Source organism: Carcharhinus amblyrhynchos, chromosome 6 (assembly GCF_965287045.1).
Source record: "Carcharhinus amblyrhynchos chromosome 6, sCarAmb.v2.hapA, whole genome shotgun sequence".
In the NCBI taxonomy this organism is placed as follows: Eukaryota; Metazoa; Chordata; class Chondrichthyes; order Carcharhiniformes; family Carcharhinidae; genus Carcharhinus; species Carcharhinus amblyrhynchos.
The window spans coordinates 79,702,283-79,728,172 of NC_137329.1; the positions used below are offsets into that span (position 1 = coordinate 79,702,283).

The following is a 25,890-nucleotide window of genomic DNA, read 5'->3' on the forward strand; positions in this document are numbered from 1 at the left end:
GTGCAGAATCAGAGGTCTGCACATGCGCAGTAGCTCTCTCTACAAGCTGGCTATCGAATTAAGCCCAGTCCACTGCCTGCAGCAACTAGAAACTGTCTACACCATTTTTCCAGTGACTCAGTACATACAATTGGGTGTGAAAACTTGCCAAAAAAATGGATCAGGAGCTCTCCCATTTTCATGCAGCAGAGCCTACTGGGGGAGGCGGAACCTATGGGGGTGAAGCCTATGGGAGGGGGCATTTGGGGCAGGGCCTATGGGGGCATGGCTTATGGGGGGGCAATCCATCATACAATCCAGCCTCCCATCCATTGACTCTATCTACACGTCCTGCTGCCTCGACAAAGCAGCCAGCATAATTAAGGACCCCATATACCCTGGACATTCTCTCTTCCATCTTCTTCCATTAGGAAAAAGATATAAAAGTCTGAGGTCACGTACCAATTGACTCAAGAACAGCTTCTTTCCTGCTGCCATCACACTTTTGAATGGACCTACTTTGCATTAAGTTGATCTTTCTCTACACCCTAGCTATGATTGTAATACTACATTCTGCACTCTCTCATTTCCTTCTCTATGATCAGTATGTTTTGTCCGTATAGCACACAAGAAAGAATACTTTTCACTGAATGCTAACAATTGTGACAATAATAAATCAAATCAAAAATTAAATCATGATAGCTGAACAGTGAGAATCAATCTCATAAAATTCCCCCACCCCCATGTCTGTGTGGCTTTCCTCCAGATGCTCCAGTTTCCTCCCAACAATGTGCAGGTTAGGTGGCTTGGCCCTGATAAATTACCCCTTAGTGTCCCAAGATGTATAGTCTGGGGTGGTTAACCATTTAAATGTGTGGGGTTATGGGGATAGGGTGGGGGAGAGGTCCTGGGTCAGATACCCTGTCAGAGAGTTGGTGCAGATTCAATGGACCGAATCGCCTCCTTCTGCACGGTGGGAATTTTATGATGTATATGTAGATAGTTCGTGATCAATAAGGTGCTACCATGTCTTAATAACTCAGATAATATTTTATATTTACTCCTATGATTCACATAAACCCTGAAAAATAACTATTAAATATGTTGTTATTGAAAAAGGATCATTGGAGAACTTGAGAACAGGCCATTTTCAACACAACAATATCAAATGCAGGCGAAGTTTCACTGTTCAATTTAGAATGTAATAAGAAGTAAACGTAAAGCTCAGTTACAATTTGCTCTTCACTGATAACTCTATCCAGTGTGCAGACAGTTATAGGAGACATGTTATTGTTATAAATCTTTTGTAATTAAATTGATCTGTTTGCATTTTAAGCTTTTACTTGTCAATCTCCAGCCACTTGCAGTCAGCACATTTCTACAATTTCAGTAAAATCATGTGAACAATTCCTTGACTGCCAGTGACAGCAACCTCTCTGAAAATAACTTAAGATTCAATTTGTGACAATTATGTCAATATCCAATTTCAAATGACATTAAAGCAGAAACATGGTTTTTGCTTAAATATAATAACTGGATACATATTATTGCAATTCATAGAATCATAGAATTCCACAGTGCAGAAGGAGGCCCATCAAATCTTCACCCTGGCCCTATCCCCATAACCTCACATAATTACACTGCTAATTCCCCTGACACTAAGGGTCAATTTAGCATGGCCAATCCACCTAAAGCACAGATCTTTGGACTGTGGGAAGAAACCAGAGCACCCGGAGGAAACCCATGGCGACACGGGAAGAATTGCGAACTCCACACAGACAGTGACCCAAGCTGGGAATCGAACCTGGGTCCCTGGCACTGTGAGGCAGCAGTGCTAACTACTATGCCACCATGCCACCCTGCATTTTGCATGCTGATGTAATCCACAGTAAAAAGTCTGACAACACCAGGTTTTAGTCCAACCTATTTATTTGATAATATTCTCACTAGCTTTCAAGGGGACAGCCTCTTCGTCAGGTGAATGGAGAGGTCACCTGACGAAGAGGCTGTCCCCTCGAAAGCTAGTGAGAATATTATCAAATAAATAGGTTGGACTAAAACCTGGTGTTGTCAGACTTTTTACTGTGTTTACGCCAGTCCAACGCCGGCATACCCACATCATGTAATCCACATGCAGAGGTGTACTGCTAGCTGGGCGCAGCGGAGTAATATCATTCACTTCCTGCACATGCGTGGGACAGACTAGATTTAGCAGACATTTCCTGCTGGTGGGAAGTGGCACATTGTTTGTTAGCAGCAGGATATTCTAGTCCCACCGCTGTCAATGGGAATTTCCATTGACACCACCCCAAGCCAGGGATGCGGTGCCGGTAGGATGGAGAATCCTGCTGGCATGAACGGCCAGAGAATTCCGGCCTTTGTGTTGGCAGGTGATATAATGTTCATAAACCCATGTTGACTCTGTCTGATCATACTGTGATATTCTAAGTGCACAATTAAGACTCCTTTAATAATAGATTTGTGTTTTCCTGGTGACTGATGCCAGGTTAACTGGTCTGTGGTTCCCTATTTTCTCTTTTCATTCTTTCTTGAACAACAGTGTTATAATTGCTAACTTCCAATGTGCTGGAACCATCCTAGAATCCAGTGCATTCACTCTCTCAGCAACTACCTTTTTTAGAACCTTATGATGTAACCCATTAGGTCCTGGGGTTTTGTCAGCTTTTAGCTCCTGAAGTTTCTCCGGTACCTTTTCTCTTCTGATATTGATTATCTCAAGTTCCTTAATCTTATTAGCCCTTTTGTTACTCCTTTATTCTAGTCTATATATTTGTATTTTACTGCAAAGTAAGACACAAAATTTTTTTGTCAATGTCTCTGCCACTTTCTCATTTCCTATGATAATCTCTCTCATCCCTGCCTCTGAAGGGCCAACAATTTCCTTCAGCTACTCTCTTCCTTTTTATATTCTCGTAACAGTTCTTACAACCTGTTTTAATATTAATATTACTGGTTAGTTTACTTTCATTCTCTTCCTCCCTTTTTCATCAACTTTTTGGTTGCCTCTCCTGATTTCTAAAACTTTCTCAAGCCTCAAGCTTCCGAACATTTTTTGTGATTTCTTCTTTTTATCTAACATTAATCTTAACAAGTAAGAACGAATGGATCTTTCTTGCAGAGTTTCTGTTTTTAATAGCACATGTTTTGTTAACTATTTTTAATTGTTTCTCTCTGTCTTACCAACTGTTTGTTTACTACCATACATTTTAGACAACTCATCCAATTGACCATTGCCAGATCTCCCCATATGCCTGTGTAATTGCTTTGTTTAAGTTTGAGATTTTTGCATGGGATGGGAGTATATTGTCCTCAATGTAGATTCAATCATATCATGATCACTTTTACCCAGCAGAACTTTTACAGTGAGATTTCTAATTAAACCTGCCTCGTTACATAGTATTAGATCTAAACTAACTTTATCCCTGTTTGGTTACTTAATGGACTATTCCAGCAAAACAATAATGAATGTGTTCTACAAACATACCTTCCAGATTATCTTTGCAAGTTTGATTTGTCCAGTCACTATGAAGATTAAGGTATTCCTGATTATAACACTGCCTTTGTTACAAATTCCAATTATTTCTTGCTTAACGCTCTGTCCACAGTATAACAGCTGTTGGGCAAGTCAATAAACCATCCTCACCAGCATGTTTGACCCTTGTTTCTCTTAACTGCCAATGATACTGATTCTGCATGCTTATGTTTTGAGCCAAGATGCTTCTTTACCACTGATCTTGTGACATCCTTCACTATCAGGGCTACTACTCCTTCATTTCCGTTATGCCTGACTTTTCAAAATGTTGTGCATCTTCAAATACTTATTTCTGAACCTATATTGTATTATAACCATGTTTCCATAAAAATGAATGGATCAGAACTAAGGGTACGCTCCTAAATGGTGCCTGTAGTGAGGTTGAAAATAGTTGTATAATGCCATCCACGAAAACTGCTCATTCCCCTTTTACAAGTGTGTGTATAGCTCTGCCTACCTCCGTTTGCTAGATTATCCAGGAATCTTGGGGGCTCATCAACATCACTTAATAAAACTGTTAGCATTTGAAAGTCTGCATTCCCCTTATCATCCTCAACATAGATTAAGAGGGCATAATTAGATTGAGTTTCATAGTCCAGTCCAGCATTTTCTGAGACAATCACCTGAAAAACAAAGTAAGAGTTTACTTCATACATCATGCAGCTTGTAGTTCTGGAAAAATGTGTGTTGGAATAATTAAAACTAAGAAGAAGAAAAGCACTTTCTCCATGTGGTGGAGTTGACTCTTTTTGCACAGGTGTTGGAAGGGGATTGTGGTGATGGTTACATTACTCTGTTTACAGCCACATTTATAAGGGCCACGTTTCATGGCTGCATGTTAATTGAAAGGGCTGAGAAACTGATATTTTAGTTCTTTTTTATTCATTTGTGGGACGTTGGCATCGCTGGCTGGCCAGCATTTATTGCCCATCCCTAATTGCCCTTGGAGAACAGTTGAGAGTTAACCACATTGCTATAGCTTTGGAGTCACATGCAGGCCAAACCAGATAAGGACAATAGATTTCCTTCTATGAAGAACATTAGTGAAGCAGATGGTTTTTTTTCAATAATTGGCAATGGTTTCATGGTCATCAGTAGATTCTTAATTTCAGATTTTTTTTATTGAATTCAAATTCCATCATCTGCCATGAGGGGGGTAAGGGGGTTGGGATTTGAACTCAGGTGCCAAGAATATTAGTTGAGTTTCTGAATTAATAGTCTCACAATAATACCACTAGGCCATCATGTCCCCTCCACTTGGTATAATCATAGAATCATAGAATCCTACAGTGCAGAAGGAGGTCCATTCTGCCCATCGAATCTGCACTGACAACAAGCCCACCCAAGCTCTATCCCCATAACCCCATGCGTTTACCCTGGCTAGTCTCCCTGACACTTAGAGACAATTAAGCATGGCCAATCCACCTAGCCAGCACATTTTTGGACATCATAATGACAAAGGTGTTCAATCTACAATCTCTTTCGAATGTCACAGCTGAATGGGACTGAGCCTGAGAAACCATCTTCACTTTGGGAATTTATAATCTCACTCATGTATGGACATGAGGAAAACAAATAACTTGAAGAAAACACTACAAATGATCACAGGCACAATTCCTATCAATGGCTAAGATTTTCATTCAAGTTCTGATGGGATGTTTATTAGGATTGTCTGGTGAAATTCACATCTTTCTGGTGAAAACTTTGTTGATTGCTTATCAATTGGACATTAATTATATTCAAGCCATGAGCATTAATTGGAGACTCACGTCTACTTACTAGCAGCTAGAAACCATGGATATTTCTTCAAGGTGCACGATATGCTATATATGTGTCTCTCTAAATAAAAATTTATGAGGGTATAAAGACTTAGCTCCTGTACTTTCTTCTTGGCTACCGCTTGGCTACCCAAGTTATAAAATAAGCCTTTGGCCCAAATATCTGCTCACCAGGATGGGGGGGGTGTAAGTAAAAAGGCAGCTGCAGAATCAAGTGTCAATTCACTTCAAATAGAAATGGAACATGTCAGAAAACTAATCAGACCAGCTAGCATCCATGGTAAAAGCAACAAAGTAAATGGGCTGAATTTCTGCAGAGTCAGGGAGACTCAGTAGATCTTTTAAAATGGAGGCCGGAACTCGATTCCAGGACTCGTGTCCCCCATCTCGGCACCATCAGTTATCTCCCAGTGCAGGATAAGGCTGTGGACAGATGTGGCCACAAGCTCACATCCTGTACTCTCAACCTGATCAACTCCATTGTGGGGATGGGCATTCCCTTGCCCTCTGCGATTTTCATGGAGTCGGGCCAGATTTTCAATGACTCATGACTCATGGCCCCTGAGAAGAGCCAGTGTTGATGAGTTAAGTTCAAATGGTCTTACCTGTGCTCCTTTGCAATCTATGACCCTCCATCCCTCCCCTGATGGTCCCTCATATCCTCCATGCCAATCTACGGCATTTCCATGTTCATTTACCCAGCATACACTCTACTGAATTGTATAGTTACAATGGTGTGTGGGAAAAATCTCTTTAAAAAAGTCATTCATTTATAAAAATTGCTTTTATCACAGCCATATATGTTATAGTCTCAGCAGAAAGTATAAGCACTTGAAGCCTCTTATTCTGGGGTAAATAAACATTGTGCCATTGACAGAATAGGTCAGAGAACAAAAGATGTCAATCAAACAATATTTTCCCCCTTGATGCAGTTGTTTCAATCAAATAATGAATAGTGAGAGTCTGGACTCTAAGCCAAACCTTATCATTCATTCTTCGCTGAGAGCTCAGATAGACTTTTCTCTGTTGAAATGGGAACCACTTTGATTGATTGTTCTCGCTCTCTGATCTATTCTATCAATTGCACAATGTTTATTTACCCAAGATAAAAAGGTGTCAAGCATACATAGTTTGTTATTGATACTTTAAAGGGTCTGGATCATTGATACTTTTCTTGGGGCAGTAGTAAAGACAGTTTATTATCATTAGAAAGTTATGAATAACATTGTGATGTTAGTGTATCTTTAAAATCATGTTCTCCGTAGCCCTCAGTTCTTACTTCTGCCGGGCTTTCTGTAAGAGTCCTTCTCTTTCTCCTTTGGTGGTTTATAGGGCGTTTGTTTATTTTCACTCTGGTTTGTTTTATGGCTCTGCATTGTTACGAGGAAGGTCATGGGTTCTGGTCAGCTTTTTTCCTTCCTAAGGGATTCAAGGTTTCATTGTCTGTTTTTGGCCGGCAGCAGCATTTCGTTTATCAGGCATCAGACTGAAAGCAGTGTCTCTCTCTCTCTCTCTCTCTCTATCTCCCCCTGGGTTTTCAAAGTTCTGCTAATTAGCTGAAAGCAAGGCTTCTTGCCTTCCTGCAGTTGAAAATCTGCTGTTGATGACTTGACCAAAGTCTCTCCCTGATGCTCTGGGAAGCTATCCTGACTTCAAACTGTTCTGACTGTATCCAAAGCATTGCAGCATACATCCAAAGGACTCAGTTCCTGTGTCACATGAGCATTAGACGTCATTGCATTAAATCTGCGGAAGAGTTTTGTTTATGGGGTTGGTTTGATTGGAACATCTTAGATATATTTGTTAAGGATTATACATTATTTTTGTTGTTTTGTTTTGCCTGTAATTGTTAACAGTTATTGTTAATATTCCTACTATGCATGTTAACAATAATCTTAAATTAACTTTATTTGAGAAAAGCTCCCTAGTTGGTTATTTGAATCGTAACTGAAGTGAAACAAACATGCTTTTCCTAGTCAAATTCAAGGTGCTAAGCTTATGATCCAGTTGGGCTCCATAAAACACTTCAGAGTTTCTGACTTGAATCACAACAATTAAAATTTTTTCACATGTCCTAATGTTATTATAAGGTTCACTGTTCAGTACAGAGTGTATCACACGTGACTGGATATGGAAGTGCCATAGACTGGCATGGTATTACAAGAGGCCAAGATGAAAGGATGGGGACATAGCTTGGCATGATGGATATAAGGGGCCATAGGGATGGTTGGGAGCCATGGATTGGCATAAAGGCTATTGGGGGATGAGTGACATGAGATGGGTTTGGATGGATGGTGCATGGGACATATGAGGAGGAGTGAGAGCTTGAGGGCTATTCCTGGTTTTTCTGTCATTATTACAACTAGAACAAAGTCCCGCAGCACTGAGGTGAGCTTTTAAGTCAGCCCATCCCAGCATTCAGAACCTGTGGCTGTCTTGGAACTCTTTCTGAGGGTAGTGAGTTGAGTCTGAAAATTCCCTTACATCCAGTATCCAACTCCAGGATAAAAATTCAGCCCAATGTTTCAGGTTGATGACTATTGTTAGGAATGTCAACTCGATGTGTCTCTCTCTCTCTTTCTAGATGCTGTCTGGCTCAGTGAGCATTTCTAGGATATTCTATTTTAGATTCAGGTTTCAAGCATCAGCAGTTTTTGATCTGCTCCATTTCATTTGCACTCATGCAAAGTGTAAGCTAAGTGGAGGTGACACTTAAACCTGATTATGGCTGAACACTGACAATAGAGGACATAGGTTGCCTCTGTGTATAAATCAATCCTTATACAATCTACCCACACCCTCTAGTTGGCTTTCTCAGAAGTTTCATAACATTGAGTCAAAAGAATGGGAGCAGTTGGAATTATATTCTATTTGTTCTTTTATTTGCACTGGTGCTGCAAGACACCAATCACTTTTTTAAAGATGGATTTCCCAGAAACAGATGGGAACAATGAAGAACAGATTTCAAATGTTATAGCTTTTGCTATAATAAACTTCAATACTCTCGCCAGGGCCAGTCTTCTGTCATCTTTATTTACAACATGCATTAAGTGACGCTACTATAGTGTACAGGACAAACCCTGGAGTCCTTCAACTGCCTGAGTGGAGCCAGCTGGTTTTAAACCCCCGCTGCTCTTTCCTCATTGTGTGAGACTGTGCTTGCCTATAGGGGAGTTCATCTTCTATGAAATCCACTGGGAGATCTATTGATAATTCCCCGTAGCCATCATAATGCAAACTAACTCAATAATCAAAGTTCAAACATTACTTAACAGACAACCAATACATCAGACTAAACCATAGAATCCATAATAACCATAATATTCCTACAGTGCAGAAGTAGGCTACTTGAATATACATCGACTCTCCTCCACAGCACCTTACCCTGGCCCTGTGCATTTACCATGGCCAATCAACCTAAACTACACATCTTTGGACATAAAGGACAGTTCAGCTTGGCCAATTCGCCTAAGCCGCACATCTTTAGACTGGGAGGAAATCAGGGCACCCAGAGAAAACCCATGCAGATGTGGGGAGAATGTGAAAACTCTACATAGTCACCCAAGGCAGGAATTGAACCCCGGTTCCTGGCGATGTGAGGCAGCAGTGCTAACCATTGTCCCACCATGCCACCCTCAGAAAGGTATTTCACATTGATTGTTTAACAGAATTTAGAGATGTCTTACAACTTTTGTTCACTTTCAGCAGATGTGTAACAATACACGACCATGTCCCAAGTCACTCCCAGTTCTCCACCATGTGCTTCTCCTTGCTATACCAGGTTGAAACTTAGTGCCCTTCGAAAATCATTTCCCTTATCCTCAATCTTCCAGATCCAACTGTCACCAGCAAGGCCCACTCTGGCAACTCACTATTGCTTAAATCTCCAAACGTTTTGTCAGTTCTGCTCCCTTCCTTTCGAGCAGTAAATTGACTCCAACATGCACCCTGCCCTCACGTCAATGATTTTGTTCCTTTGCCACACAGCAGGATCTGCCTTGTCTCTCCCTGTTTTCAATGCAGCTGGCCCTTTAATATAAGTTACTGTGGAAAGGTGTGAAAACTATCACTTTGTATTTCACTAGATTTTGCCTTTAATATCTATTTCCATGGCAATCAGGTCACATGGGCCCAACTTAAATGCAGGTTTAGTATGACATTACCATCTCAGAATGTTCTGTTTCACTGCAGGAGGACAGTGGTGTAATGATAATGTTGTTTGCCTAGTACTGCAGAAGTCCAGGCTAATGCGCTGGGGATATAGTTCAAATCCCACCACAACAAGTAGAGGAATTTAAATTTAATTAATTATAATAAATCTGGAATTGAAAGTCTCTAAAGTAGTGACCATGAAGATCCCATCAATTGTTATAAAAATCCATTTAATTCACTAACATCCTTTGGGGGAATAATTCTTCACTAATGTCCTTACTTGGTCTGGCCTGCATGTAACACAGTAAGAAGTCTCACAAGACCAGATTAAAGTCTAACAGGTTTATTTGGTAGCACGTGACCGCATGTGACTCCAGACCTATAGCAAATTGGTTGACTATTAATTGCCTTCTGAAATCATAGAATCATAGAATCCCTACAGTGCAGAAGGAGGCCATTCAGCCCATCCAACCTGCACCAACACCTATCCCCATATCCCCACAGGTTTACCCTGCTAATCCCCCTGACACCAAGAAGCAATTTAGCATGACCAATCCAGCTAACCGGCACATCTTCAGAGTGTGGGAGGAAACCGGAGCACCCAGAGGAAACCCATGCAGATATGGGGAGAATGTGCAAACTCCACACAGACAGTGACCCAAGGCCAGGATTGAATCCACGTCTCTGGTGCTGTGAGGCAGCACTATGCCACCTTGCCACCTAGCAAGCCAATCACTTGTACCAAGCTGCTACAGAAAGTAAAAACAGATAGACTGCAGTGGTTTAAGGATTAAGTGGTTTAAGGTTTAAGGCCCACCACCTTCTCAGGGGCAGTTGAGGATGGGCAACAAATGCTGACCTTGCTTGTGATGCCCACACCTCAGAAAAGAATGCAGATTTAAAGGGCCTTTTTTAAAACATAACCATCTTGCAAAGTCATAACAAAAGTGACAAAACTGTGGTACTGGAGACTGAAGAAAATATTAATACAAAATGCCAAGTTGGAAAAGACCATCTGATGGATCAAGCCTGTCCAAGACAATTGTGATCCAAGAAGCATCATAATTATACATTCCCTACCCACCAACAGCTGAGTAATCTCCTTTGGACATTTACAGACATTTTGCAGAAAACATCTCTCTGACCCAGAGGGTCACATTAACCATCATCACATTATTTGCTATGTCATCTACCTTTTACAAGACAGGACCACTGTCCCATTCACAAAATAGTCGCGTTCTCCTTTGAAAGTTTTCAGAGAGTCACTCGCTGCACCAATTGGTAACTTGTTCAAACTATCTGCTGGAAAGAGAAAAACCTCCCAAAACTTAATCTAGCTCTAGTCTTGTGCACCTAGTACATATGACACCCAAGTCTTCCCAACCAATTATGTTGAAATAGTCACTCAATGGGAACATATTTGAATGCTTTTAATTATTTTGTATACTTCCGGAAAATCAACTAAGTGTGCACATCCCGAAAGTGAATAGATAGAACTGTTTAAAGCTTTTTTAACTTTTTCTAAGATGGGAATCTTTGGAGAGTCGATGCAGATTCAATGGGTCAAATAGCCTCCTTCTGCATTGTAGGGAATGTATGGACCATAGTTCCACTATAAATCCGTTATGAATAAACTATTCAAAAGCCTTTATATCATTTGCCATATGAAGGAACAAAAACTGGGCACAATATTCCAAAGGTGATCCGATTAAGGTCTTGTTCAAGAACAAGTTAGTGCTCTTCACTTTATATTGAATAGTCCACTTAAAGTAAGCTAATACACAATTACCTGTGGTTCTGGCTTTTGAACATTGGTCATAAATTTCTCTTGATTATAACAGTAAGATACTTTACTATTTCAAGTGATTTTTGTCCTGGTTCCATGTGAAGCATCGGTGTAATCTGTTTGCTCCCCCCAAAAATACTGCTCTTACCATGGTAAATACCATTTGCCAGATTTTGGCTGTGTATGTAAATGTGGCAGATTGCTGCCTTCCACAGCCCTAACATTACACAAATTGTAGACAGTTTCCGAGCACCACAAGAAGAAATGGCGAATGAATGATGAGCAATCTTTCTATTGTGGAAAAATTCCATTCCAGGCGTTTAAGTTTAGTGGAACAGATGTTCAACAGATTTTCTCTTATTCCCAACATTAATTGAATTTCCTTTACAGTAGTAAGATTCCCTATTTTAAAAACTGATCTTACCTCCAAGTCCAGGCTGCTTATAACGGAGACAATGAAAAAGTTGTTGACTGGGTTGGTAGCTGCTATTTTAGGTGTTAACATTACCTCATCAGTGATTGTTGACACAACTGAAAAGTTAAAGATAGCAATTCCTGCAGGAGCATCTTCTTGTATTGTGATAGTGGCTGGGAGACCCTGTATCTTGATAAAACCAGTGACACCTTGTGGAAAAAGGGAAAAGTGTTTAATGTTATCTCCAAGATTGTACCAAATGTCATTTAAAATAAAGAAAAAATGCTGGATAAACTCAGCAGGTCTGGCAGCATCTGTGGAGAAAGTAACAAAATTAGCATTTTGAGATTTATGACCTTCCAGATAGTCACCATTCTCAGTATTTTGCTTTTGACTACAAAGAGAGTAATATTTCTACATTTTTAGACGTTGTTTGGTCTATCCAATTTCCTGTTCCTTATATAGTAGAAAATGGAGGCCTTTGAAATGCTAAGATATATTCTTAAACCTCCATTACAGACTGTGAGACAAATGACAATGTGCTTGAAATTGCAAGAGCAAAATGGAACTCCAAAAAGAAACATCCAGAAAAGACAATGTTAGTATTTTGGTCATTTGATCAGAACTGAAAAGCAATCACCAACAAAGCAGAGGGCAAGAGAAAGGGGGGGTTGACATAGGTGGAGCTGAGTGTCAGATGTCACAGAAAGGTCGCAGACAAGTTACAGCGGATCTGTGAAGATGGTGCAAGGGAGGCAAGTGTGACTATTGTAGAGCATCGGACTCCATTTTGTAGGTCTTAATTGAGTCTTTGTAGTCTTAAGTGGGTTAACTGTACTCATTTATTAACTACTAGAACTATATATACATATATATAGTAAAGGATTCAAGTCAGGAGCCATCTACATGCTTGCTTGTGCACACAGCTCTGTCCAACGCTAGACCACTTGTTGTGTGTCCTGTGTTCTCTTAGGTGGGTAGGATTGTACTCGGTCCCACATTAATCTTATATGTGCCAGATCCTTATAATACAGTGACATAACATGGCAACAGATCCCCGGGTAGGATTTGCTTCTCCCGCCCAACACATTGGCCTGATGTACAAGTATAGTAGATTTTGATGCAATTGCTACATTCCCTGGGCCTTTAAACAGTTTACACTTTATACTGCAGAGCATTGCTCAGCACAGAATCACATGGGGGAGGAACCTTACTAAAAAATGGCAGAGTGTTGTTTCTGTTGAGAAAGTTGGTGTGTTTCTCTCCAGAGACACCTGCCTGTTTTCTCTCCAGATCCAATGACACTCTGCTAAAACAAAATCAAGGAACGTGATCTTATGACTGGTCCCTCCTGATTTTCGGTGAGCTGGTATGATCGGGTGAAAAGCAAAAAATGAGAAATGTGCTCGGTTCTCGCCTCTACCGATTGTACTGGCCCTGTTATATTGGCAGAATCAGCTTCAAGCCCCAGAATGGATGCAAAGCTAATTTCAATATTAATGACATCATTAGCGAGCCCTGGACCCTATTGTCTGGGCTCACTTACACTTACCTTCTTGCCGCTTGAGCTTCTCACTGACAAGGATCACAGATGGAATCCATTGGCGGGAGACCAGACCTGATGCCTTTGCTTGGGGAATCAGAGGCCATTGAGCCCCCGGGTGGTCAGGGGCAGGACCAGGAAGTGCCCATGAGACAGTGTTAGCCTGACTCTGCCTGCTGGCATCCTATCAGTGCCCATCAAGCACTTGGAATGCCCATCAGGTACCCTGGCAGCACCGATCAAGCAATATAATTAAGCAGGGGGCCATGCCAAGAAGTGGGGCCATAATGAGGCTGGAACTATGACAGAGGGGGGAGGGAGGGAACACTGCCAGGGTGGCAATCGGGGAGGGATGGAACTCCACAGACATGGGCAAATGATGGGGAAGGGGGATCTCTGCAGATGGGGACGATTGGTGGGGATCCAACATCCATGGGGTAGGTGGGGGGGTTCCGATGTCCATGGGATAATCTCCCATTTATCCACATCATTCTGTGTCTACTACGCATATGCCCTCAAATCAAGCTGAAACATCTCTGCATCCTCCTCACAGCTCACCCTCCTACCCAACTTTGTATCATCTGCAAATCTAGAGGTAATACATTCAGTTCCATCTTCCAAATCATTAACATATAATGTGAATCGTTGGGGTCCTAGCATAAATCCCTGCGATACCACACTAAACATTGCCTGTCAATCAGAAAAAGACCCATTTATGCCAACTCTTTACTTCCTATCTGCGCCCAGCTTTTTAACCATCTCAAAATGTTACTTGCAACCCAAAGCACTTTAACTTTACATATTTGTCTGCTATGTGAGACTTTGTCGAAAGCCTTCTGAAAGGCTGAATAAACCACATCCACTGGTTCTCCTCAGTCAACTCTACTCGTTACATCCTCAAAGAATTCCGATAGAGTTATCAAGTATGATTTCTCCTTTGCCAACTTTGTCTGATTATACCACTGCCTTCCAAATGTGAAATTCTTGATAACGGACTGTAGCAACTTCCTCTGAACTGACATTAGGCTCGCTGTTCTATAGTTCCTCGTTTTGTCTCTATCTCCCTTTTTGAATAGTGGGTTTACATTAGCTACTCTCCAATCTGTAGGAACCAGTCCAGAGTCCAGAGAATTTTGGAAAATGACTACCAATGCATTTGCTATTTCCAGGGCCACTCCCTTAAATACTCTGAGATGAAGATTATGAGGACCGAGAGATGTATCCACCTTCAATCTCATCAATTTCCCCAAAACCATTTCTTTACTAATAATAATTTACTTCAGTTCATCAATGAAGGGATTAAAATCATTGAATGCAGTCAAGTGCCCGTCTGAGTAAGTACAGCACAGTTCCCTGTGAAGCTGCTTTGATGATGTTTCATTGCAGTTCCCACACTTGAAGATGGACAGAACAAACTTGCTGACCAAAGGACAAGGGAGTGAGAACTCCAACAACCACAAGTGGTAACCATAACAGAGGGTTCATATTTGGATGGTGTAGCCATGTAGGTGTGTTTTATTGGTGATTAATCATACTAATTACACAAGCATTATAGCAACTGTAACTGGTTAACTATCTTCATGGAGTAATCAGAAGTATTAGTTATAATTGGATATCAATGGTTTCAGAACAAATGTACACTTGTGATTGGGAGATGCAAATTACTTGTAAGATAGGCAAAAGTATATCTGCCCATGTCATGTATCACTCAGCAAATCTGTACATCACCTTGTGGAAGGCAGACTTCCTCACTATAGCATGAATAAAGGCCAATTTAAAACTCTGAAAGTTTCAGATCGTCTGTTGAGGGTGTGAAGTACAAGTTCGCTGGATGGTGGCGAGCTTCCATATCAGTCAACATGAAATGATCTGTCCCCTTTCTGAGAGTCATGACACTCTTTCTTAGAAGCTTGGCCACCCTCCCTGACAAACTTGGGAACATTAGGTCTAAACAGGCATGCAGGTGCTGACCCATTGGCAATTCTGCAGATAAGACTGCAGCGTTGGTGTGAGGTGTAGTATTGTAGGACAGCAAAAAACCTGCCAGTCGCAATGGCAACAGCTTCTTCATGGAAGCCTTCTGGGTATTTATTATAATTAATTTTCTGAAATCCTTATCCATTTCCAGTTGTTTATCAGCATGATTTGTGTACAGCTTAGTATATTTGAGGCCCCCTATTAACTTAGCATCTATCCTGGAGATGGGGTCGTAATCCAGCTAAGCTTCCTGTTTACTGTTAATTCGTAGTCCCTGCAGATCCTCACGGTATTGTCTGGTTTCAGGAAGGGGTCAATGGGTGCAGCCAGAAAACTGGACAGGCTTGATATGTTTAGGTCTTCCAGCCTTTTCAGTTCAACATCTACTTTCTGGTTTAATGCGTCTGGCATTACATGGGCTTGGAAAAACCTAGGTGCAGCCTCAGAGTGAAGGTAAATTTCAGCTTTAATCCTTTTTATCTAACCCAGTTCTCTCTGGAATACCTTACTGACATAGGAAGCCTTCGAATTCCCATACTGGTCATTAAATATTTCCAGACAAGTTTCTTTTTAGCCAGTCCCATGAGACTGGGCTTCTGTCCTTCAATCACCATGATGGGAGCTGAGATGGCTGATTCCTATGTGATAAAAGCAAATTGCTGCGGATGCTGGAATCTGAAACCAAAAGAAAAAGGATCATCTGGACTCAAAATGTCAGCTCTTTTCTCTCCTTCGAGATGCTACCAGACCTACTGAGATTTTATAGCATCTTCTCTTTTGGCTCCTATGTGATACAGACACAATGGTTTTCTCCATAATCTTTAATGTCCCTCCAGTATATGTCACCAAATTAGCCTTAGAATGGCTAAGACTTAAGTGTTGTAGCCCCTTCAGGAGATGTCTGAATGTTTTTTCACCAATGGCAGTGGCCACAACACTCGTGTCAATCACTGTTTTCAGGGGACTGCTATTAACCATTAAGATAATCTCAATGGATGATTTCTTGCTGAGTTGGACTTGAGTGTGTAAGCCTCAGATCCCTTCTTTGGTTCCTCCGCCAGCTTAGTCACAGGAGTTGTATCCATCATTTCCTTTAATCATTTTCCTTTTTTTGGAGTGTTCTGTGCTTTGCTCGACACATAGCCTGCAGCTGACTCTTCTGTTTAAACCTGAAGCAGATTAAAATCTTGCATTGACACATCTCTTATAGGTGGTCTTCCCCAAATAGAAGATGTACCTTGGTGCTAAAGGGCTCTTCACAGGCTCCATTGGGCCCTCACTCTGTTTCTAGGAGTAGCAGTTTCCTGCCACAACTGGTTCGCCTTATTATGTACATCTTTCAGCTCACACACACCTTGTTCAGCACACTCAGTCTCTTAGGCCTTCTCTACTGCTTTCTCCAGTGAAATCTTGGTTTCAGCCAGCAGCTTCTGTTAGTTGTTAAGGTTGTTGATCCTACAAACCAAGTGACCCCTCAACATATCACCCAACAAAGGCTAGAACTCAAAGTGTTCAGTCAGTTGTCAAAGTCTGGCCAGAAATCGTCTCTCTTGGCTTTCTACCAGCAGAATGGAATTTGTACCTTTGCGTGATAACAGAAGGTCAGGGGGTTATAGTGATCCTTAACTAAATTGACTAACTGGTCAAACACTGTTGTGCCTGGAGCATTGAGTGACATCAAAGCCCTCATTAGATTTAAGCCTTTAGGCTGCAGACTGTGAGCAGTATCTCCTTGGTTTCTACTTGGCTGCTATTTTGTTTGCTTCAAGAAAACACCGCACCCTCTCAATGTGTTGCCCCAACTCTCAATTTCAGTTTGAATAGCTTTATTTTCCCAATTAGTGGCATCTTTAAAATGGAGACTGTACCTTTTCTCATTTGAATTTCAAATGATCACTCTCCCCTCCCTCTAACTCTGCACTAAAGGTTTCAATGACTGATCCACTTTATCCTCATTGCCTGTGTAATAACTCAAGGCAACGCGATGTGGCCAGTAATAAACTAAAGGATTTATTGGTTGAGAAGAAGTATACACATCAAAGGGTTAAACAGTGCAACTATATAGGTTTCCTCCCAAGAATGCACTAACTCCAAGTGAAGCCTTCCAGTTCCAGGAATGCACATGATTGGCTCAATGGTCTATTGATCCCAGCCTGGTCACATGGCCCACAAAAGGATCACCCCTTAAGGGGGCCGTGCTATTGCACTTGGCGTTGCTACTTTCCTTTTGAAGAAGGGAAAATGAGTAGTTGCTGAATTAGGAGGACAACTCAATATGTTGGAAAAGTGATGTTGGTGAGTTTGCTTAATGATACCATGGTTTCACATGATTTGGTCCTGGAGTTTGATTGCTTAATGATTTTGTAAGCTATTTTCCAGAGATTTTCTGAAAATTTTATTTCTTAGTGTTTAGTTTCTGCCTTTGCCAGGAGTTAACATTACTACTAATAGGTAATGCACTAGAGATTGCACCGTCTCATGGCAGTCTGAGCACTAATGAACCTGATGGTCTTTGTCAGAGGGTCCCCTGGTGGTTATACTGATGTATTGTTATTTCACCTTCACTGTGTGACTATACATTTTGAGGATTATAAGAAGTTGTGCTTTACTTTTCTCCAATGCAGCATTAGGTGAATAGTTGGTTCAGTAAAATTGTGCTGGATTCAATGAATAAAATAATTATTGCCCTGAGCAATTTGGAAGTCAGACTGGACCTTGAACTGGATGCAATGTGAACTCTAAAACAAGCTTTATGTGTGACAATTTATGCGTCCTGGATCCAGGCCAGTATGAATAATATTTTGCTCTGGAGATTTGTTTATGTACCAATTTACATGGTTAGTTTATGGTACTGTTAACTACAGTAAAGAAAAACAACTTCCCCCTTCACTCCCTCAAGTCAAATGAGGGATGGGATTGTCCCAAAAAAATTCCATGGCCAGAATTTTACTGCCTCACCCACTGGTAGGGTAAGGCTCACAGAATCAAATCTCCATTGGCCTCAGGTGGGATTTTACGAGGCTCGCCAGCGTGAGGTCATAAAATCCCACACTAAGTGTTGAATTTGCATAAAAACTGGAGTAAATCCCACTGTTTCTATCAGCGGAACTTTCAAAATGAATCTCCCACACTCTGTGCATCACAAAGTGGACTAGCATGAATCTCATTACAAATCTGTGGGCAGGCCTATTCCCGCTGGAGAGGCTGGCAGCATGGCGCTAAGTGGGTCCATGCGCATGTGCCGATCCATCAGAGCAGAGATCGGCACATGTGCAGTAGCCCTGCACTGCCGGCCTCCTGATTGCTGACCAGCTCATTCGCTGGCCAGCCCCATGACCATGTATCGCTGGTCATACGATCCCCTCCCCACCCCACCACCCCCCCCCCCACCCCCCTCCACCCCACCACCATGCCCTGGTTGTTGGCATGCTCCAACCCCACCCCCAGGCCCACTTTGATCCTCCCCCTCCCTGCCACCTTCCCTGGCAGTCCTGAGCTCCTGAATCCCCACCTCCTCACTGGCAGGCCAACCCCACACCTCCCCACCCACCGATCCCGACGGACAGCCCCGATCGCTGCCCTTCCTCCGTCACTGCCAAATGCAGAATGGCAGCAGGACCCCCCACTGATCTCCCCCTTAGAGCCCTGCCACTGGTGTGGCTCTGCCTCCTTGGCAATACCTGGTATGCAGTGCCCCTAGGCATTGCCACTTTGCCCCTTGGGAATGCCAGGGCATCAGGCTGGCACTGCCAAGCTGGCACTGTCCAGTAGGCATCACCCCTCACGCCTGACACCTGGGATGCCTCTGTGATCCCCTTTTACTCCAGCAGGGTCAGGCTGCCAGCTCCCCGCTGATGGGAGTTATTGTAAACCCTACTGAAGTGAAACATTCCTGGCAGGGGCAAACAGGATAGCATGCCCAGTGACTTCAATCCCGGGTCCACTAATCATATCGCAATTGTCATTTAAACAATTTATACAGCTCCGTGCTGATTTTTGGCACAGAGCTGATGATGTCAGAAATCTGGCAACCGGAGGCACGTGGAGCTCAGCATGAAGCCCGCTTGAGTCTCTCAGCCCGGGCTGGGAGAATCACCCTGCGCCACTGTTGATATTGTTTATCCTTCTAAAGTTCCTCAAGTTATCAGTTGTTTTCTGTATGAAATGAGTAGCATCTGTCCATATTGGAAGAAAAGATATATCTGCTTTAAAATTTCCTCATGAATTCCAAACACTGAGTTCAGCAGGATGACTTACAGCATCTCTAATATAGTAAACATGCCTCAAAATACTCAACAAGATCATTATTATATCGAATTTGGTAAAGAGTTACAAAAAGAGATACTTACAATGCAAATCTTGGTCAAAGCATTAGGTTTAAAGGAATGACATAAAGGGAGAGAGAAGACAGGCACAGAACATTAAGGAGATAATTCCAGAGCCCAGATCCTAGGCAGCAGGAGGAATGGTGGTCAAAGGATGAGCAATGGAAATCGGGGATGCGCAAGAAGCCAGAATTAGAGGAATGCAAAGATCTTGCTGGGAGCAGAGGAGTGAGGTGTGGGTAGACGGGGAGAGGATTGAAAGAGGTTTATAAGAGATAGAGGAGGCTGAAGCCATGGAGGGATTTGGATACTACAGTATAATGAAAATGTTAACATTAAGGGCATTGCTGGGTTGGGATCCAACATCGGTCAGTGAACACAGGCACAGTGTGTGAACTGGACTTGGTGCTAATTAGGATACAAGTAGCAGCATCTGGATGAGCTCAAGTTTATAGAAGACAGAATGTGGAAGAATGACTAAGAGATTTAAGTCCAGACATAACAAAGTATAACCAGCACATAGTGAAATTACATGAAAATAATCCCACCCTTTCATTACACTTGGTGAAATTGACATCATGAAATTCAACCATTTGGTTGGATCACACTTTAATTATTTTTATAAATGAAAGAATCAAACAATTACACGCATACCTTTATACCATTTTCATATGCTTATCACTTTATTTTAAACTAACCAATAATTTTCTAACTTTGTTTTCCAAAATTCAGTAAAAAATATATTTAATATAGTTCACAAAATTACATTTTTGGAAAGCAAGACATCGTAATTATCCAAGGATACTACTTAAAAAGTGCATTGCAGAATAAACACATCTAGTTTTGGGTAAATGGACCCATCAAACATTTAAGAGAAAAGAAAACGACAGCTTTAATTAAAACAGCAGCCACACTGCTTGTAAAGGAACTTACCAGGTATTCCACTTCCTCCAAAGAAACAGACAATGAGGAATAATTTAAGTATATTGCCAATTGTGTTCATGGTTATTATCTTTCCAGTCCTTGTTGCTCCACTTTGTGCCTGTGTGGGAGTTGGTTGCTCTGAAGCTCTGTACATTAGCAAACCAAATCATTTGTGGTTTGTGCAGACTACTTGGCCAGTTTATTTGACCTGAAATGTGTAATGGGCAAGCCCAGTGAATCACACTGCAGTACCATTGGGAGTCAGCTCACCATAGCCCTAGCAACTTTTCAATTTCTTTGTGTTTCCTTTTCAATATCAATCACATCTTGTTTTATTCAACCATTGTTAATATATCTTCTGTTAAAAATAAATGTGTGTACTCTGAGAGGCTATTTCACTCTTGATCCATAATGTACACAGCTACAAGGTGTGGATTGTTGCTATAAAGCCAGTCCCCTCTTGATACCCTATATTACTTTATTTTAGAAATGCCCCACTCACTTTTCAATTGTGACTCAATTGGGAACAACTACGGGGAGCCATAGCTACAGGGTATGTGAAACGTGGACTGTGTATCGAAGGCTTGCAAGACAGCTCAATCATTTCCACATGACTTGTCTTCGCAGAATGTTATGCATCCGATGGCAAGACAAAGTACCAGACACTGAAGATCTCTCTAGAGCAAGTCTTCCATCAATCCACACACTGCTGATGAGAGCGCAGACCCGGTGGGCAGGTCATGTCATCCATATGTCAGACGAGCGCATACCCATGCAGCTCCTTTTTGGGGAACTCTCTGTTGGAAGACGCTCGCATGGAGCACAGAAGAAACGTTTCAAAGACACACTCAAGGCCCCCCTGAAGTCGCTTGGCATAGACACGACCACCTGGGAAACGCTGGGACAAAACCACCCTACCTGGTGCTGCCTCATCCACAAGGGCTGTCAAGCTTATGAAGCAAGGTGCATTGCTGAAGTACAACTCAAGCGCGAGCTGCGCAAGTCCAGAGCCACCAGTGCAACAACTACAGTGTCTACACAAGTCTGTCCAATATGTGCCAGGACATTCCGTGCCCGAATTGGCCTGATCAGTCATCTTCGGACACACCGCATCAGCCTCAAAAATGACTAATGGTGTTGAGGTCCTCATCAACACTGATGGACGAACAACAATTGGGAACAGGTTGCATGGTTGAAACTTCAGCACATTGAGGGTGTTTGCGCACATGATTCCTCATACTCAATTTTCCTATCTCGGTCGTGCCTTGATAAATGTGTGCTTATATACAAAGGATCTTGTGGTGGGGACACTCTTCCTCTTGACACTGTGCCCTGGCATTAACTTCTAGCTGAGGCTGCCTGAATAGCATTGATCTACAGGCTTTAGAATGTGTACGGAGGTCAGAGAGGGAAGCGGAGTATTGCAGCCAACACAGCGACAAGCTGTGCTTACCTTCCTAAACAATATGCAGGAGAGTGGGGCCACTGAGTGGTGAGCAACATTCAAAAACTTGACCGTTTTGTCAACAGGGGGAAAATCCTCCTGTAAAGATCACTTAATATGTGTAGAACATTATGGGCTCCTGTAATCACCAACGTCAAGAACTTTGAACAAACGTTGCTTATTTCTAAACTCACAGCTACAAACAATAACTATGCTCTGCCCAAGACCCTGGGAATAACTGGTTCCCAGACTCCCACCACATGATCTTCCTGGTAGTGTATCATCACATCCTCAAACAATCATTGGTCTACACCTTCTCTGTTTAGTTGGGATACCTGGTGGTACCTGGAGATGTGACAGTGTCCGCCATAAGAAACTATGTGCCATTGGAGCAATGGAGCAACTGATAATGCATAACTATTTATATATATATATAATGAAACATGGATTAGGCTGTGGAAACTGGTGCCTGACTCATTGCGTCTCCTATTTTCCCATCTTTCCTGTTGGACAGGAAATTACACTTCAAAAGTCCCTTCTGGGCTAGGTGGTAATAAAGTTCTGAAATCTTGTCTTCGGCCCACTCAGGTTCCCTGAGCATGTGATTATAGCAATAGGTCATCTGGAGGTCTTTCTGTGACCTAGTGTCCTCACTGGTAACAAATATGAGGTATTTCATCTATATGGTCATCAGGTGCAGGAGTAGTTGTGTTGGCCTCTGCAGGAGACTGCTGGTGCAGGGGGCTGGTCCCATAAACTGGATAATGGAAGTGGTCTGTAATGTGTTGGTGCTGATTCCGCTACTTGCAGGAGATGGCGGTGATTGCTGGACACTGTTTGAGGCCACATAGTTGTTCAGTTACGATACATTACCATGTGCACAGCCAACTGGTCATGGCTACGTGTAATCTGAATACTAACCATTTGACTGGTTTTAGAGGGCCAAGTCTATGGGCATTTTGATCATACCGCGTTTTAATTCTCAATCTGCATCGCAGGAGGGCCACATGCAGGTTGGTTTCGAAATTTGGCTGCAGTAAGGTGTAGGCCAGGTCCACCTGGAAAGAAGGCCTTGTGCTGAAGAGAGCAGAGCCTGGCATGGTGGATTTTGCATGCTGAGACATATAGCAGAGTAGTCTGTGTGATCCCGTGCACATTTCCCGAAAAGCTGTTTGGCTGAGCGAACCACCCGCTCTGGATATGGGGAACTGCTCGTAATATACCCGAAGTCCCATGTATGTGCAAAGTTGCAAAATTCGGTGGAGACAAATTGGCGAGCATTGACTGTCATGTGCTTCCGTGGGATGCCGGTGGCAAAGTGTCTCTCCAACTTGATGATGAGAATTTAATGGGAATCAGAATGGGCGGGGGGTGCGGAGCATGGAAATGTCAATTGACCTCAGGTGGGATTTTCCCATTTCGGGGCCAGTATGGCTGGAAAATCCCGCCCATTATGTTTGGCAGGCGTCAAGTTCAAACCACCTGGAAATCAAATCAACTAATATGAAATGTTGGGAGGGATTCTCTGGCTGTTCAATCCAGCTGGATTCTCCCATCCCACTGCTGTGAACAGAGATATGGCTGAGTGCCAAACTCTCCATCCTCTCTGGCAGGAGCAGAGGCACGTGAATGGCTGGAAAATTCCAGCCATCATTTACACTCCACTTGAAGATGTTAGCTGCTGTGAATGTCCGTAGGAAATCCGGGACCTCGTGCAAGTGCAGAGGTTCCTTTGCTTGATGCAGCTTGAGTGCATTGCACAGTCCGCACCTGTAAATTTCCCTTTCCACGTCTGCGTACATTGAGGACAGTACACTGATTCCTTAGCCCTGTATCTGGTTGCTTCCAAGCCACAACACCCTTGCTGAAGTTGTTGGGTGTCGTACCTCTGGAGGGCAGTAGGGATGATGAATCTCTGGCCACACAGCATCAGCCCATCCTGTAGTGTCAGTTCATCTCTGATGGCGAGGAATGTGCAGAGCTTATGGGAAAGCTGTCCTGAGGACTCTGACCATCTCCTCCAGAATGACGTCAGGCAGTGTCTGCAGGTGGTTTCTGCCTGTAACACATCCTTGAGTTTCTGAATTCGGCAAAGGGATAACACACCATTTGCCATAATGCCAGTGTTTTCTTGGTAAGAAGTTTCACAACACCATGATAAAGTCCAACAGGCTTATTCGGAATCACAAACTTTCAGAGCGCTGCTCTTTCCTTGTGATCGGTCTGCAAAGTGGTGGGTAAGAAATCTCTAGAGAAGGCATCAGCCAAGTACAGCTCCTTGCCACGTTTGTAGACAACACTGACATTGTAGCACTGCATTGGGTTGCAGCTATGCACACGTAGCGTGGAGAGGCTTCTTTAGGATAGTTATGTAGAGAGGCTTCTTTAGGATAATTATGAGTGGTCGGTGATCTGTTTCAACGACCATATATAAAGTCATAAAATTTCTGACAGGCAAAGACTAAAACAAGAATATCGTTTTCCTTCTGTGCATAACGAGTCTCAGTGGCAGCGAGTGGCACCAGAATCAAAGGCTATTGGTCTGCCTTTCTACATGCAGACTGCACCAAGTCCATATTAAAAGGAGTCTGCTGATAGGGATACGGATGCTTGAACATCAAAGTGTTGTAACACTGATGGGGCTGCCATCAGTGAATCTGTTGAAGACAGCTGTGTGGTGCTCTTACCACCCTGGTGGAGAAGTTGACAAAGAGGTCCAGTGAACTCACTGTAACACAGAATGTACTGAGAGTGATAAGTTGCCATATCGAAAATGTGCTGTAGGGTGTGCTTTTTCATTGGAATGACTATCTGTCATATAGCCCTTGTCTTGTCTGGGTCAGGCTTTACACCATCAGCTGTGAGTAAATGGCTCACATAAGGTACCTTTTGTGCATTTTGCAGGGTTAAGCCTTAATCGGGTAGTCCTGATTCTGTCAATGACGAGACAAAGACATGCAGCATCTTCTTGCATGATACGATCCCAAAGAAGGATGTCATCAACAATGATCTAGCTTGGTTGCCCTGCAAAGTGTTGTTCCATGCTCCACTGGAAAACCTCAATCCCCACATAGATCCCATAGAGCCTATGAAGAAAACACTATTTGCCTATCAGAGAAATCAATGTGGTTAGTTTCAAGGATTCCTCATCTGGAACTCTCACTGAAGGGTCTGCCAGAAGAAGCATTTCACATCCAAGATGTTGAACATCTTGGCATTTGGCATGTCTAAAATTAACTGTTCCATTGTCTTCATTGAGTGATGTGTTCTGAGCAGCGCCTTGTTCAATAGCATTGGGTCAATACATATCCTGACCATGCCATCATTTTTTATTGCAGCCACTATTGCTGAATCCCATTAATTGGCCTCATCGAAAGGAGTTCTGACATCTAGTGTCATCATGCAATGCAGCTCATTAACAACTTTCTGTTTTGTGACTACTCTTCTCGGAGCATTGATGATATTCAATCTTCTGTTCCATCTCATCAACGGGATCTCCAGTCCCAACAATGGCGACCCCCTCTGGCATATTCCCTGTTTCTGCATCCTTGTGTGGCATCAGGGAGATGTGATTAAATAATTTGTCGGAAGTGTGTGATTAATGCACTTGTATCCTCAAGACACATCATCTTGTGAGGGCAGCTCAGCCGCCTTGAAGGATTCGCTGCAATTGTGAGTTCTCAGTGTTTGTGCCAAAGGGCAAGAGCTGAACAGGAGAATGATATCCCCAGTTGTATTTTCATCTCACTGGCCGCTGTAGTTTCTCATAATGTGGTGTCGACTGCATCAAGTAAGTTCCACAGTATTTTTGCTGTTGTGTTGACTTTTATTTCCCAGAGTAAACACATACAGAGTGCACTGCTTACATTAGAGACCACAATCTACTGAATCATAAGGCTAGAAGGTGAAAGTCTGAATGGTAATTTGCTGTCCATATGACTAGTTTCAATGCAATGGCATGGTATCAAGGGACAGGACTTGCCTTCACTTTATTCCTCCTGGAATCTGGCAGCC

General features: G+C 42.5%; 1 protein-coding gene across 1 annotated transcript in view; it reads right to left on the minus strand.

Annotated features, from left to right (window-relative positions):
• LOC145344358 (cadherin-related family member 3-like) overlaps nt 1-20,511 on the minus strand; it is a 65,400-nt gene extending 44,889 nt beyond the window's left edge. The window contains exons 1-3 of the mRNA XM_080191485.1: nt 20,442-20,511; nt 11,673-11,872; nt 3,990-4,155 (exon numbers count right to left, since the gene is read on the minus strand). Of these exons, the coding sequence (XP_080047611.1) occupies nt 3,990-4,155; nt 11,673-11,872; nt 20,442-20,511 (436 nt within the window). The remainder of the gene's footprint in view (nt 1-3,989; nt 4,156-11,672; nt 11,873-20,441) is intronic.
• Between the last annotated feature and the right edge of the window lie 5,379 nt (nt 20,512-25,890).